The sequence below is a fragment of the Candoia aspera genome, chromosome 3 (assembly GCF_035149785.1).
Source record: "Candoia aspera isolate rCanAsp1 chromosome 3, rCanAsp1.hap2, whole genome shotgun sequence".
Classification (NCBI taxonomy): domain Eukaryota; kingdom Metazoa; phylum Chordata; class Lepidosauria; order Squamata; family Boidae; genus Candoia; species Candoia aspera.
Genome location: NC_086155.1, coordinates 206,751,287 through 206,767,689, shown reverse-complemented (window position 1 = coordinate 206,767,689; position 16,403 = coordinate 206,751,287). Strand labels below are relative to the sequence as shown.

General features: G+C 43.0%; 1 protein-coding gene across 1 annotated transcript in view; it reads right to left on the bottom strand.

Moving 5' to 3' along the window:
• Nucleotides 1-16,403, bottom strand: part of ADGRB1 (adhesion G protein-coupled receptor B1) — a 236,052-nt gene that overhangs the window by 24,595 nt on the left and 195,054 nt on the right. Inside the window, exons 22-26 of the mRNA XM_063299720.1 lie at nt 14,632-14,698; nt 11,947-12,032; nt 7,867-7,965; nt 2,376-2,547; nt 646-741 (exon numbers count right to left, since the gene is read on the bottom strand). Coding sequence (XP_063155790.1) covers nt 646-741; nt 2,376-2,547; nt 7,867-7,965; nt 11,947-12,032; nt 14,632-14,698 — 520 coding nt within the window. The remainder of the gene's footprint in view (nt 1-645; nt 742-2,375; nt 2,548-7,866; nt 7,966-11,946; nt 12,033-14,631; nt 14,699-16,403) is intronic.

The window sequence follows — 16,403 nt, the reverse complement described above, 5'->3', positions numbered from 1 at the left end:
GGCCAGCATGGTCAAGAGCTCTGGAGAACATGGCTTGAAGAATGCACTTGAGGAATGTTGGCGCTAACAAAAAACATTTGACAACTCTCATTCATCACATTTGGAAATGGTGGTGGATTGTGACTTATATTGATTAATGGTTGTTATTGGTACACAGGGAATCTGCAGCCTCCAGATGCAATAATGTCTGAGTACCAATGCGGATGTTTCTTTCAAAAGGATTAAATACATTTATGAAGTTGAGAGCTATCAAGGCCTACTTGACTTTTGGGATCAACAATGAATAAGGGAGATCACCCTCCTCTCTCTTTTGAGAAGTTCCTGAATGTGTCTACTTGCCATTGTATGACAGCATAATCCTGGACTAGATGAACTTGGGGCCTGATCCAGCCCCTTATGTTCTTGTAGTCCTGACTTTCTTTAAAAGTCTTTTTATGGGTCTGTTTGATGGTAATAAAGCCTAACCAAATACCTTTTACGATGAACAGCAACCAAAACAAGATAAAAGAATGTGTTTTTTTCCCCAGTAGAAGGAGTCATACGTGGCCAAAGAAGACATTCACAGCCTCTGCTCTGCACCATCTTGGGTTCACTGGAGCCACAAAAGCTACATCAGTCGTATCCTTCAAGGCATTTTTCACGTACCATAAGCTGGGCATGGCCGTTCTGGAATGACCCCCCAGAATCGCCATTTCCTTCTTCTTGACGATCCACAACTCGGCATTTCACAGCATCCTGCACCTAGAAAAGGTTGTTGCATTAGGCAGAATCAGTTTAAAGTCTTGCACTCAGTAAAATATGGGATTGGTAGCTAATGAGCTCAGCTTTTGGCAACTGCACAGTCATTAAAGCTAGCCATTAAAGAAACTGAAAGGAAAAGTTAATCATAGCTGTTAAGATTAGTTAAGCAGTGGAACTATCTGCCTAAAATGGAAGTGAATTTCCCCTTGTTGGAGGGCTGTTCCAACTCATACATTTTATCATTTTCTTCTTTTTCCTTATCATTATCATCTTCATCACCATATCACAAGTTTTTTAAAAAAGGTAAATAAAATAGTTGTATTTATTATTATATCTTAAAAAGATGCATGCAGCCCTTCAACATGGAGCTCTCCAAGGATGGCGTACAATACACTGAAATCACAATATGGGTATGTGTATGTATGTATGCATGAAAATTAGAGATAGAGATAGAGATAGAGATAGAGATAGAGATAGAGATAGATAGAGATAGATAGATAGATAGATAGATAGATAGATAGATAGATAGAGAGATAGAGAGAGAGAGAGACAGAGAGAGAGAATTAAAAGCTTCAGTGTAGCATAAACATTTGAAATACTGTATTAATCCATGCTGGTCAGAAATTCAACATATCTGGACATGCTAAGTTTACTATCTCCAAAAAGCAGCTTTTGAGAAATCATGGGATGACTCTCCTTCCCTGGAACCTATTCAGAGAAATCATCCATTCAACTTTTCTGCCCACAAGTTACCTGAAGAATTTTAAAAGACTGCTCTTTCCTGTGAATCTTGTAAGGTTCATGAGAACAATGATGTCAGCTTTCAGTGGTTGGAGATGGAGAGGAAGGTAGAACGTGCCCTTGCTGGTTTTTTAGTTGTTGTTATTACCATATTGGGGCAAGAGTAAACACAGAAGTATCACTCCCTGCTCAGGAAAGGTATTACTCAACTCCAGATAAGGAGGCCACTGGATGTTAATGTCCAATCAGACCATAACACTGATTCAACTGCTTAGCTCTCAAGAGAGAACTGACATGGCTCAACGTAGGAAGGAGAATTAAAAAAAAAGTTCAAACACCTTCCTCTTCTCCTAATGTCCTCCAGATATGTTGGATTTCAATCCCTTTATCTATAGCAAGCATGGACTCTGATCTCTGGAAAATGGTCATTTTAGTATACACAGAAAAATAACTGAATTCTTCCTGTTATTTAAGGGTGGGCAGCCTGTGGCCCAGGGTGACATGTGGCTGTTCAGTACCCCTGATGCCCCTCTGGTCATGATTCCTGAAACCTGGTGTCACAGTTTCTTCTCTTTTGGAGGTGGGAACATTTAGCTTAGTAAGTTTAGGATATCTTAAAGTTGCCAAGGTTGAGAAACACTGGTCTAAAGAATCTGCTCTCACCCACATCATCTAATTTATGCTCACTCACCTCCCCCAAATGTTAAATGCATCCCTTGGCCACCAAACATGGCCCATCCCAACAGAACCAAAAGAGGGAAGGGAATTAGACTCTTATATAAAGAATAACATTCTCCCCCATCCAGCAACTTTCTCCTACTTCCACAGGAATAAGGAAATATCCCCCTAAACACATAAAGATTCTCTGCAACCATCCATGCTCAAATGCCCACCTCTCTTCTGAGAATGCAGTGGACCATCACAATGACAAAGCCCTCCAAGGAGTCAAAAACTGCAAACAGGATCTGGAAGAGAGCTGAGCGACGGTCGGTGATGGCCAGAACTGCTGACATCCAGGTGAGGGCCAGCAGAGGCAGGACTACGCAAGAGCTCCAGAGGGATGCCCTGAGAGGGGGCAAAAAAAAAAAAAAAGAAGGGAAAGAAACATCTCTTGGCTTCTAGACAAGCCCACTTCTAATGCTGCATTGGCTGGCTTGAGTGCATCCCACCAGACTATCAAAGAGGAGTAATAGGAGGTACAGGCAGAATGATTCCAGGTGGCTTCCAAGCTACAATCAAATAGAATTACAAGGCAGAAGGGAAGAAACAAACACAACAAGTAGGACTAGCATCTCTCAATTATGCCTAATCTAATGCACTCTCCACCCATGCTTAGATCCACTTTTTTCTAGCTTAGGATGAAGAAAAATGAAAGAAATGCTGGGGTTATTTCTCGAGGCTCAGGAGGAATGGATGCAGAGAGAGAAAGAGAGAGAGAGAGAGAGAGACAGACAGACAGACAGACAGAATCCTGCTTTTATCTTTCTTCAACTTTCCAGAAAGCTGGGTTTTGCTCAGGGGCATCTGTGTGTGTGTGTGTGTGTGTGTGTGTCAGAAAAGTCCACACAGCAGCCACAACCACACAGTGGTTGGCTGAAGCCACACATCGTTTCTCAAGAGCCTCCTATCTGCGACAAATGTAAAAAAGAGGCAAGATGTCAATCATGCCATCTTGACTTCATGTCACCAAGGCCCCTATTATTTATCTGGCTATTCCTATCTTAAGTGACTTCTTCACTCTAAGCTGATATGGCTTAAATTAAATATTAATTAAGAGTTAAGATCACCTTAAGGCAGTGTTTCTCAACCTTGGCAACTTTAAGGTATCCCAACTTCTGGGAGTTGAACTCCACATATCTTAACATTGCTGAGGTTGAGAAACATTGCCTTAAGTTGCTAGTGGAGACCCCAAAAATAAACTACTTAGAATAAGTGCAAACATCCTCAGAATCTATAACTAGTTTAGCTATTCTAAGAAGAGGGTAGACTAATATCAGATAACTTGTTAGTGTTTTCCCCCAATTGTAAGCCCACTGAAAATTTATTTGGTGTTACTGAATGAATATTTTATATCCATGCAGCTCAAACGATGGGCTTACCATTTGTGTGTTAGTGTAACCCCAAAGGTGTGTTAGATCTTCCATGACACTGACATCTCCTTAGATAAGGACAGATAGAAATATCAGTAAAACTGAATTAAATTTGCTTAGCCAGCAAAGAAATGGGCATATAGATCGGACTTCTATTTCTGGAGTTTATGAGCCCAATTAGATTTGCATGAATGATTACGACATGGGTTCTACTACATGAGCACAAAGCAACATGGAATAAAATTGGGGTGTATGTGTTTGGGTGCAAGCACTCTTAGCCATTCCTGCATGCCAAGACACCCCTTAGAAATCCAAGCTCTGATAGGTTCTCAGTACTTTGTTAAATACTGTATCCCATTTGGAAAGACTGACACATAATCTTGCTTGAATTCATACGGAAACAAAAAAAAATAAATGTCATATTTCAGCTAAGAATGGGGAGGTTGTACATCTTACACATTCTTTATAGACTATTTAGTAGTTCACTGGTAGGTGGAGGCCACCTGGACAAAGATAGTTCTAGTGATTGTGAGTGTGTGTGGGTGGGTGTGCAGAATTGTTTTGGACTAACAGGTCAAGCTCTGGAAAAATATCACATTTTAAAACCAAGTAGTAAATCCAGTATACACACACAAAATCAAAGTCTGCATTCCACCTTTTACTTGGATTCCACTATCTGCCACCACCTCCTCTTTCAGCCATGATCTATTCCCCACAACATGACATCAGTAAAACCAGCTTAAGGACAAACACAGGGAGGGCAAAAGAGATCTCATCTCAGTCAAAGAAGGAACAGAAATGACTTATGGGGTGAGGGGAGGAGAAGGTCAAACACTGATGACACCATAGCAGGGGATATATTTCATGCAAGGAAACACATCAGTTATTTGCCTAGAAGATCAGTCATTAGGACCAACGGATTTGGGTGAGATAACAGAAACTGGGATATTTCATATTCTAGTTAACTTTCTTTCTCACTTCCTGAGACCAGCAATCCATGCTTAACTCCAGTAATGAATAATACTGAGGAATTTGATTGGCGCGCATAATTTGGTTTGTGTTTAGATGGCCAAGCCAGTTTTCTCCTCATCAGCAGCAAGGATCAGTGCTGGAAAAGAGTGAAGGGACAGCTCAGTTCAGATGAAATAAGGGCCATCTCCTGGCTGGCTTGTTATATTGGACAGGTCAAGAACAGGACAGCTGTTTCAAAGTTAAATCATAGGTCTTCCCCCCCAGATATGTTTGGGACAGGAAGTGGGAAAATGTCAGAACAGCTAGGATCTTCCAGCTTGAAGAACTGCGAATTCACAAATAACAAATATATGTGGTTCTACAGAATGGGGCTAGAAATGGAAATAGAGGAAGGGAAAAAGGGAAAAGAAAATAGGAGTTGACATGAGACAGAAGGAAGGAGATGACAGGAAAAGGATGGGTTACAGAGACAGAATCAAGGGCAGGACATAGAAGGTTTTGGGAAAGCTTTAAAGCTGACATGGAAAGAGGAGGAGGAGCTGGTGTCAAATAGAAAGAGAACAGAATACAGATAGTCCTCACTTAACGACCACAATTGGGACCAGAATTTCGGTTGGTAAGCAAAGTGGTCATTAAGTGAATCCAACCCAATTTTACAACCTTTTTTGCGGTGGTTGTTAAGCAAATCACTGCGGGTGTTAAGCAAATCATGTGGTTGTTAAATGAATCACACAGTTCCCCTCTGATTTTGTTTGCCAGAAGCCGGCTGGGAAGGTTGAAAATGGCAATCATGTGACCATGGAATGCTGTGATGGTCATAAATGCAAACTGGTTGCCAAGTGCCCAAATCGTGATCGTGTGACTGCAGGGACGCTGTGATGATCGTAAGTGTAAGGACTGGTCGTAAGCTGGATTTTCAGCACCGTTGTATGTCTGAACAGTCACTAAACAAATGGTTGTTAAGCGAGGATTACCTGTATATATTGTATATATACATTTAGTAGATGGCTTCTGAGAAGAAGTGCCAAGTGTGTGGCAGAAGGACATGCAGCAAGCAAAGGCTTGAGTGCTCTCAACAGGGGTGGCCTGCAGGGAGTGGTAAAAAAGATGTTACAAATAAAAAATGGGCAGAGCTTCGAACACACTGCTGTGGCTGCCATCTTGGCTTTTTGGTCCACACCCTGCAGGCACTGCTGGTTCAGAGCAAGAATCAAGCAAAACACAGACCTGTGATTCATCAGATGGCACTCAACAGAAAAGGGAGATGTTTCAGGCAGGAGATGGGAAACAGCTGCAAGATTGAGCCAAAAGGTGGAGAACAGAAAGTACGTGAGAAAGCACAGCCAACCTCCAGGTTTTGGCGTCTTACTGGGGGTGGGAGGATGGGCTGGGGGATTCTCTAGTAGGGCACAGGAACAGATGGGGTGTAAGGGAGTTCTGGGAGTTCACATTTAACCCCTGCGAATCACTTGAAAAATGGCCATTTAGAGTTGCGTAGCCCCTAAAGAAGGATATACGTTGCAATCAGGTATAGGGACCAGCTCTGACTCTCAAGGAGGGAGGGCCCAGGCAACGGAATCCCAAATCCTTAAGAATGGGTAATTTGGATCACCTAGAGCAGGACATCTAGAACATGGACAGATTTGGAAAAAAGTGCATGATGTAAGAGAAGTTTGGGGGGTCAGCACGAAGAGTATTTATTTTAAAAAAATGAAAAAGGACAGGAGGAGGGAAGCAATCATCTCCTTTTTATATGGGAAGATGAATGGGTCTCCAGCAAAGCATTTCATTCTGCCTTAAAGGCAACTGACTTTCTTGGGATAGGGGGCTCATTCAGCTGCCCACTTATAGATCCAACTCTCTGTCATTGTTTTAGAAATGCTGTAGATTATGAGAACTTCTCCCCTTTATTTAAGAAGGTCCAACTTCTCAACTAAGGAAGAAATGGCTTGGCAAGAATTTAAGGAGTTATTTACATACCACTGAGTGTATTAATTATTCATTCATGAAAAGATTGATATCTTGTCATTCCCGCTCCCCATATAATGTGAAGGTATGTGGGAAAGACCTTGGGAGACTGGGCCAGGAGACGCTGCCTAGGGAATGGTGTCATGAGTACTGATGGTGAGCAGGATGGGGCCCCTATCCAGGGGGGAAAACGCATGCATAGTTTAGAGGCTTTGAACTGTCCTTCAAAGAAAGCTGCCTTGAGTTTGGGGGTTTATCTGTCTGGGTTCCCCTCGCTCCTTCAGTTTGGTATGATTTTCTGTCTACTAGAGCAGATAATAAACACTAGAGACTAATTCCTTGTCTCAGCATGGTTTTTTGCTTAAGTCAGGACAAATGGTCAGATGAGAGACAGCATAGCCCTCAGCTGGATAGTGGGCAGGGCAAGAGACTCAGAAGGGATCCTCCCTAGTTTCTTGGACTGTAAAGGAGACAAGGGGTGGGGATAGATGTACTTTCAGGGTTGCAAGATAGATGTTGGCCTCGCAGGGTAAACCAGATAGGAATCAAAACCAGATGAATCAATTCTACTTTATTGTAAAGCTACATTGACAGAATCTTGCAAGTCTTAAAGTACATCTCTCCCCCCATCTGCATTAGTTAAACTATCCTACTTTGGCTACAAAAATCTGGATGACCACTAGATGGCTACCAGATGGAAGCAAACAGAGGGAGGCCATTCTACTTCTTTGTGCCCTCTAGTGGTTTTCTGGACTTTTGCAGCACAGAGGCGGTCATTCTAATTAAGCCAAAGTGCAACAAAACCATTACAGCTTAGGTAGACATGTGATATATGGACTGAAAATATCCAGAGGAACACTAAAGTTAGCAAATGGTTTGTGGCCACCTAAAAGTTCTCTAGGTATTTGCAGCCCGGGTATGATAGGCATAGTTTAATCTAACACATCTGCCTGGCTTAGCGGAATGTGGCAGATACAAGAGTAAATAAAATGAATCTCACTAGACCCTCAGCATTAATATCAAATTTCTTATCAAAGACAGCTCTGTCTGTAAAAGCCAGCAGCCAAGCTGGAATGTTTAGTACAGCTGTTTAACCATTTTATCTTGAAAAAGGTCCAGGACTTTGAGCTGCAGGTGTGGGAGGGAGTCCACCCTTCTCAAAAGAAGGGATAGATTTTAAGAAATTTGTCACCTGAATGTGAGCCAAGGAAAGAACAAGAAGAACTAGGAGGCAGGAGGAAATAAGATCAGATGTGGAAAGCAGCGTGAAAGAGGAGACCTATAACTCAAACCAATAAATGTTCATATTCATAAAAAGGAAAAAAGAAAGGAAGTTGAAATTAGAGGAACTAACATGGCATTACTGGTGGCTGTGGCCGAAACGTCAGCAGAAGACACCACTCCACACTTGGAACATTTGAGCGTGATGCCGTAAAGGGGCACTGCCATCTGACTGCAATTAAAATTAAAAGACTGAAACGAAACAAAACACTTTGCTCGTGAACACAAACAAAAGGGGGGTAGGAGAAGGAAGGAAGGAGCAAAGAACAGGAAGAAGGATATTCAACAAAAAGAACAGAAGAAGAAAAGTTGAACAAAATGATAACCCCAACCCAGACACCATAAGCTTGAAAGAGAGAGAGAGAGAGAAAGAGAGAGAGAAACAAAATAACAGGACCGGGAAGGGTTAACACTCTCAACTTTAACATACCAGGTGCAGGAAACCTCTAGCCACACCCCCTTTCCCCCTTGCCCAAAGAGGTTGGGGCTGTGTCAAAGTCAGTGGCCCTGGACAGAACCATGTTGGAAAGTATTGGCCAGCCAAACCAGAATATAAAAATTGTGACCGCACAATGCTGCATTCGGTGGTTACTCCCATGTTCTGAAGGTATGGCTTTGATACCTGAAAATGATCAAGGGACTACAAATTCCTTCCCCAGAGTCGAAGTCCACACATCTTCAAGTTGCCAAGGTTGAGAAACATTGTTTTAGAGGGTTCCAAGATCTGCAATATTTTCTTGGCCCTAGGTGAGCCTGCTCTACTACTGTGTTGTGATTCTTCTGGGGAACAAACATAAGAAGCTAAAGGTTCCAGGTTGAACAGAGCTGGCTTGATTTTGGAGGGGATATAAGGGTGCCAAAAAGGGAGCAAAACTACTTTTCTTCCTGGTCATCTTTGCAGTCCCAGGCAGATTCTACCTGGCAGCTGCCAAGGAGCCACCAACTGATGTTTACACTGGAGAAGTCGAATGGTGACCACCATTAGCTTCTGCCCAGAACTCAACTTGCTGCTGAAATTGGGAGGTGCAACTTGAGTTTGGCCTAAACAGAAGTCAATTTGATCAGAAGGTTAAGCATTGAGTCATAAAGGAGGATGGCAAAGAATGGGCAGCAATGGTCAGGACATGGGGAGAAAAGGAAGGAAATGGAAAGGCATTATGTCAAGTTTGGTGCCATGTATATTTACACCTCTTGCACATTGCTGCCAAATTTACTCACTTCTTACTTTCCAACACAGTTTGAAAAAATGACAGGCTGAAGTTAACCAGTTAAATGACCAGAGATGACACAGCTCTCAACCCTCCAGGCAACTCTGTATGCTCAACAGGTAATGCATTTCAAATGGCTATTGACATCAACAAGCCCATTCCACATCAAAGAACACATCTTTAAAACTCTTCCACAAGCCATCAAAGAAATTAACATAAAGGGAGGGGGAGGGGCAGGGGGAGAGAAACAAAAAAACATCACCCTCCATTTTCCTTTTTTGCATTTTCAGCGTCCATTCAGCACAGTCGATAACCAGCTAGAGCAGGATTTAATTTAAAAATCTTTATTATGTTTTAATATGATAGCAATGCCCATAAAGCAATTCTAGAGCTGGAAATAATGGCTGGTAGTGGGGTTTGCTGGTTGACCCAGTTTTAATCTGCACACTAAAGTCTGCCTCAGTTCCCATTCCTCTTGCCTCCCCATTTAATATGAAGGAATTTGTAAATTAATATTAGAATTGTTGCATGTGTGCTGGTGTAGCTATCGCATTAAGTGCAACATGGCAGAGTTTTAGGTCAACCTGACCTAAATACAACCAATGGCTCTGGAATCACTTTCAGAACAAACTTTCCAGTAGGTTTTGAGTTGATTCCAGGAATGAAACCTCAGGTGGACTGGTTGACCTTGGGAAATCCTCAAGATGCATTTTCAAGCTTAAAGGCTACTGATCTGAAGTTTGAATGGTGATGTCTCAAATGCCTTTGCTGCAACACAATGTTTGCAACAGACAAGGAAGCCCAGCTCCAGAAGACCTCTCTGTAGAATGCCTTGCCAAATCTACTTCCAATCATCTGGCGTTGGGTAAGCAGAACTGATCCACCTGAAGTTCCACCAGAAACAAGATGCTCTGCATCCTTCAACAAGGTTTCAAGTTCAACTGCTGTGCAGTCAAACTGCACTATATCTGAACCAGATACAAGTGCTGAGATCAAACTTAATAGCTCCTTGAAGCCCTGTTCTGTTCTCTAACCCGGAAATGGGTAAGGAAATGCACTTTGATAATTTGAAAACAAGTGTTATTTTTGTCTTTGTGCTATCCACTTCTTTTTCTTGGCCTTATCCACTATGCGGAAGGTGCTACCTGGCACATGACCCCAAGTGTGGATTCCATGCCATAGGGAAATGCAAAGAAGAGACAGGTTTCTGGTGGAACATTAAGCAAAATAATGTTCTGTATTCAGGCAATATCTAAAAGATACGGCGTATGGATCTAAATGTCAGATTGATACTGTGGAAACCTGGATCCAACTTTCCAAGTGCCTGCTGGTTGACTTAAACCCTGTCAGCCTCTCCATCCCAAGTAGGAGAGGTCAGATACATCCATGGGGGAATGTGTCAAATGACAAAAGCATTGTTGTGCCACGCATGCACCTACACAAAGGGTGGAGCTTGTATTGCGACAGTGCAGCACTGCTTTCATTCGTTTGATGCAACCACCAGATCCTACAGACAGCCCTAGTCGAGGTCACCCAGAAGGCCTTGGGAAGCAGCACCAGGAGTAAAGCAGAGCAGAGGCCTTTCTCCAGCAGAGTAAACCACCAGTAATCAAGTAAACCCATGTTGCTTTAAGACACAGGGCCAAAGTGATCAGATCTAAAAAATTTCCATCCTTAACTCTGAAGGTGGTTACACTCCCCTGGACAGAGTTGGTGCACAACCTGGGCATTCTCCTGGACTCACAGCTCTTGCTTGAGGAGCATAAGGCAGCCATGGCCCTGCCAGCTTTTACACACTACTTGATGCGAGTCCTAGATCAGGAGGAACCGCTCCCAGTCACTCGTGCCTTAAAACTCTCAATTAGACTGCTGCAATGTGCTCTACATGGGACTGCCCTTGACGAGCATTTAGAAGCTGTGCTGGTCTAGAATGCAGCAGCGCGTACACTTTTGGGAGCACAGCAGTATAACCAGGCAATACCAGCGACGCGCTGGCCCCAGCTCTATTAGAGTCTTCCTGAAGGTCATGAAGACCTGGCTCTTCCCCCAGGCACCGGTGCTGGGATGTTAGAGATGGGAGCCCTGCCATGGGTATATGTGATCGGCAACTACGAAGACTGTATTAGAACTCAACTTGTTTTGTTTTTGTTTGGTTTTAATGGAACATTTTGTTTCTGTCATGTTTTTGCTTTGTTCAGGGTTTCTTTGGAGAGCTGGGCAGCCATATAAATGAGAAGTAAATAAAGGAATATATTCTGAATCCGGGCACTGCCTCAGATCAGAACGCAGTGACACCAGACCAGATTGAGGTGATGGCTTGAGGCTCGGCAGCACAGCCCCCTGCAGCCTTTAGTTCCACCCGAGTCAGTCAAGATGACCGTTCTTCTACTTTCATCCTAAATGGCATCCTCCATGAAACGAGGAATGATATTCTGGCAAACGGTGATGTTTCTTGGGCAACTTCGAGAAGGAGAGTAACATTTATGCTGGAAGACTTCAAAGTTGCATTGACTGCTCTTTGGGGATTAGTCTCCAAAGTAGGTTAATTTTGTTCTTCTGAAACTTCACCCCAGAACTAGTTAACACATCATTGTCCCTGTCTGGTATATTCTTTTTTTTTTTAATTAAGAACTTGATTCAATTTCAACATATATAGTTACAATATGCTCAATACAATTTGGGTGGCTCCAGCTTTCTGCCGCATGTCCTAAAGAACCCTGCTGCATTTATGCCGCTTTAGCAAATCATGCTGGTGGTGACAGTCTGTGACACTTCCATGCCACAGTGGTCGGTTTAAGGAATTCCAGTGGTTGGTTTAAGCTTTCTTTTTCCAACCAACCATTTCTCTCTTGTGCTACCATTCCTGCCTGGTTATCGAAAGTGACTTTGCAAAACGTCTACATTTTTGCTTGTTTTCTTAGAGGAAGGATTGATAGAACGCCTACCCTGCCCGTTCCTTCAGTTTCTTATCTGTTATTCCATCTTTGGATACAAGTTTGTTAAAGACCAGAATGCCAATAACCATGTTCACCTGTTGGAAGAGAAACAACAGAGCGTTTTGCTTGGAAGCCTCATCAGGCCTGAAGCACCCACAGAATCCTGCACGTCTTCCCTGAGAAGGTCCCCGTCTGCTAGCTTAGCACTGCTGGAGAAGACACCCGAGCACCCAGCTGCTCCTAAGGTCAGATGATGACCTGAACACTTTTTGAATCTCAGCGTCTTTTTGTATGAGGAATGTCTGGCATCAGAGGAAGCAAATGCTGGAGCCCAGCCATTTTTTTTTTCAGGAGTATTCCAAAGAATACTAATAGGTGGCATGTGCAGGAGTGGCGTGTCTCTTTGGTTAAAGAGCAGGTTCCCTGCCCCTGGCTAACTTCACTCTCGCCCTGGAAACAGCCACTCAAGGCATGCTGCTCAGAAAAGCCATCAGGTAGCCTGATCGCCTTTATTTTGCTAGCTGTATGATGGCTGGAGCCCTTCCAGCTCGGCCTGCTTGTAGGCACACATAGGAGAGGAGTCAGACCAACGAACAAAGTCTGCCAAGGAAAATAAAACTAGAGCACATTTCCTCTCTTGCATTCCAGGGAAATCATTCTCAAATAATATACATTCTGCTTATACCCCCCGCCTAATTTTCTCAACAGAGGTTTCTCCCGCTTTAGCAGTTAAAGGTGTATTGCTACTGGCCCTGGAGGCTCTATTTAATTAACGTGAGCAATCACTATCTTCTTCTATCTTCAAATCTATCTTTAATTTATTCTTTAAAAGAATAAATTAAGCTTTGTCCTGGTTTTATTTCCGAATGAGGCACCTGGATAATGCTGTGGCAGACTTCCAACGTAGCTGGGGTGCGCGGCAAAATCTGCAGGTGCACTAAGCTTTCATTCAAGTGCTTTAAAACAGTTTCCAATGATAGATTGTACAGAAGTTCCCCTTGCATTCAGATGGATGCAGATAGAAGATAAGGATGTAAACAAGCAAGCAAAACCACCTCATATCGAAACGGAGGTGATCACAGCAGTGACTGCCGCACCGAATGGCTCAGATGCTGAACCAGGCCAGCTGATGTCCTAGCAGATGCATGCACCCAAGATGCAAAGTTGGTTTAATTTTGATCTTAGTTTATTGTGCAGTCCCAGCCCATCTGAATGTTTTAGGGTCCAGTGATCATGCAAAAACCCAGGAAACAGATTAATTTAGTAACCAGTTATATGAAGAATGTGCAGAGGTCTGCTAGCTATAGTTGGTCATAATCTGCACAGCAATGTATGTTTGCAGGCGAAAAAATAATTGTTGAACGTTGCAATAATCCAATGCCTACTGCAGTACTTAGAATATAATGATGGCATAGCAATTTTTTTAAAAAGCTTGCCTCCAGAAAAGTTAATTTAAAAAGCATGAATTTAGGAAATTACATCCATACCCCAAAGATATGTAAGGGGAACGTATGCAAAAGATACATTGATGAGATTTGTATTGAAACATCTCATACCCTAGGGCAGTGTTTCTCAAGCCTGGCAACTTTAAGAGGTGTGGGTTTCAACTCCCAGCATTCCCCAGCCAGCAAGGAGTTGAAGTCCACACCTCTTAAAGTTGCCAAGCTTGAGAAACACTGCCCTAGGGAAAGCTGCAAGGGACAAATGCATTTTTAAAAAATCTGTTTAAAAAAAAAATTACCAGACCAGAATCCTGTTTTACTGCTAATTGCCTGTAAAATGATGAGATGCCTGGCGCATATTCCTAGGGGAAGCTCCCTTCAGATTTCCCCATCTGCCATCCTCCCAGTAGGGGAGATCAGGGTCTCAGGAAATGAGTTTTGTCCACCCAGGGCACATCTGGACTCCTGGTACCTTTAGGAACGTGTCCATCTGGTTTTCATGGAACCATTGCAGAAATGTTTTTCTATTTATTGCCTTTTTCTGTTCTGATGTTTGGATTGTTTTGATGTTTGATGTCAATGTTTTGATTTCCCAGTCTAGCCTTCAGCCTTGGAATTCTCTGACTGCCTCCCATCCGAAGACTAACCAGTCTGGGTCTTTTTAGTCATGGATGCTTAAATTTGGATTCCTGAAAATCGACATTGGACTCGGTGATGTCAAAGGCTCCTTCCAACCATCTTTATTTTTTTTTTTTAAATATGCCCCCATTCCTAGTACTTGGCATCAAGCTAGAAATATTGTATGGCACAACTTGTTTCCTGGGTGAGGAGGGACGGGCATAATGTCCAATCTCTTGATCATTCCAAAGGCATTTAATGCCATCAGTCATGCTGTCGTAAATTTGTCCATAGATACCCGTAAGTAAAAATCTGTCCCTCACGTCATAGGACTGCTGAGATCAAAAAAGGTTTCACTGCTGCCGCGTGAATTCAGGTGGTCTTAACCCATCCCACTTTAAAAAAAAAAAAGTGGAAGCCTTTCTTCAAGTTTACCCATGAGTATGGCATTCCTATTCTTAATTAATCCAGAATTTTAACAAATGACCTTAGCTTAAGTACTTCTGCATTCCATGGGGCTTATTTCATTGTGAGGGTAAGGCAAAGCTCTTATAGCATGGGCTCTGTATACTTCTGCAGGCATGAGGAAGGCACAGATAGGACAAGGAAAATATTCAGAAGGGGGGTCATATACCAAAACCACAGCAGCTGCCGGTCCCACGAAGGCATACAGTAGACCTCCTTCCAAAGAGAGCCAACAGCTAGGCAAGGAAGAAGAAAGGAGAAGTTAGAATAGGCAAAGAGAAATTATGGAACTCATGAGCAGTTCCCAAGATGGAACGTGGAGAAGGCTGGCGAAAGAACAAGAAACGGTATCAGTGAAAATCGTAAAGCAAGGCAAAGTTAGTCTAAGTACTGTCTGGCATGACTGATAAGTGATTCTGCCTGCCTGCCCTCTGGAACATCCTCCCTCCAGAAATTAGGATGTCCTCGAACCTGTTGGCCTTTTGTAAGGCCATGAAGACCTGTCTTTGTGCCCGGGCCTGGGGCCTCGAGCGTGTGGATGGTCCCATCTCTTGGCTGTATTAACATCCATGCACTGCTCATTTGGCAGCCATGTATATTTATTTTGTATTTATTTTATGTTTTAACTGTTTTAATTGTAATTGTTTTATAGTTTTATTGTTGTAAGCCGCCCAGAGTCACTCGCTGAGATGGCGGCTATAGAAATCAAATAAATAAATAAATGAATAAATAAATGTGTATTTCTGTCTGATTTTTTTTTTTTTAAATTGGCCATGCCAACTGGTCATCCTGGGAATTGTGCTCCCAACCCATCTGGAAGATACCAGGTTTGAGAAAGCTATGTTTGGTCTCATTTCAATTTTCACTGGATTGGAAGGAGCATACAAACTGACTGTTGGAAAGTTGCTCCAGACATACTAAAAAGAACAAGGTGACAATGTATTCTACTAGTCAGCAGCTGAGGCTAAAACAACAAAGCTGTGCTCAAATGTGGATGTGTGCGTTTCACTGGCCTGCATTAGGAGGATAAAGAAATGGAAAGGCATTTTTCTCTTAATTTCAGTCTTGGCTGGTAATTAATGCCAAGCTATCAAACCTGGTTACTTCCCAGGGATATCCACAAGGAGTGGAGGATGTCAAAAAACTCAAAATGTTGTCCATAGCCACATAGTTGAAACCCCACCCCTTATATAGGCATCAGTCTGTAGTGGCAATGCAGAAGACCTTTGTTATCTCAAGGAGTTAATGACATATGTTGATTTTCTCCCTCACACAAACAGGATTAGAGTTTATTTTGAGTTATGCTGAGGTTTAATTGGCTTGCTTTTATTTCTGTTTGGCATGGAGGAGGGATAAAACCGCAAGACTGAAAGCTTGTAACTCTACTTTTCCAACAGCCCTCCAGAACATATCTTTGTTTGGAGTGGGGAGAGAGATAAGAGAAAGCCCCCCGATTGTTTTGTTAAGACCTGTAAGACTTCCCAGGCTCTTGGACGGGTGTTTCTGGGCCTTGGGAAGCTTCCTAGTCGAGGTCAGGTCTCCTAGCCTGCAACCATGGAAACATGGTCACGAGGTTTGAGGGCCAGACTTTGATAAAAGCTCCTGGAATTGTTTTGGAGTTTGGGAGTCTGTGCACAGGCCTGAGCGCTGGGTGCTGTGGGAATTGAGCTGCCCCCCGGGGGTATCTCCGCTGTCCTTATTGAAGGGCTCCTGGCAGCCTTTGGGAGGTAGGATGTCCCCTTGCTTAGGTATGCTATGATTTCTTTCTTTGTTGTTGTTTATTCATTCAGTCACTTCCTACTCTTCGTGGCTTCATGGACCAGCCCACGCCAGAGCTTCCTGTCGGTCGTCAACACCCCCAGCTCCCCCAGGGACGAGTCCGTCACCTCTAGAACATCATCCATCCACCTTGCCCTTGGTCGGCCCCTCTTCCTTTTGCCC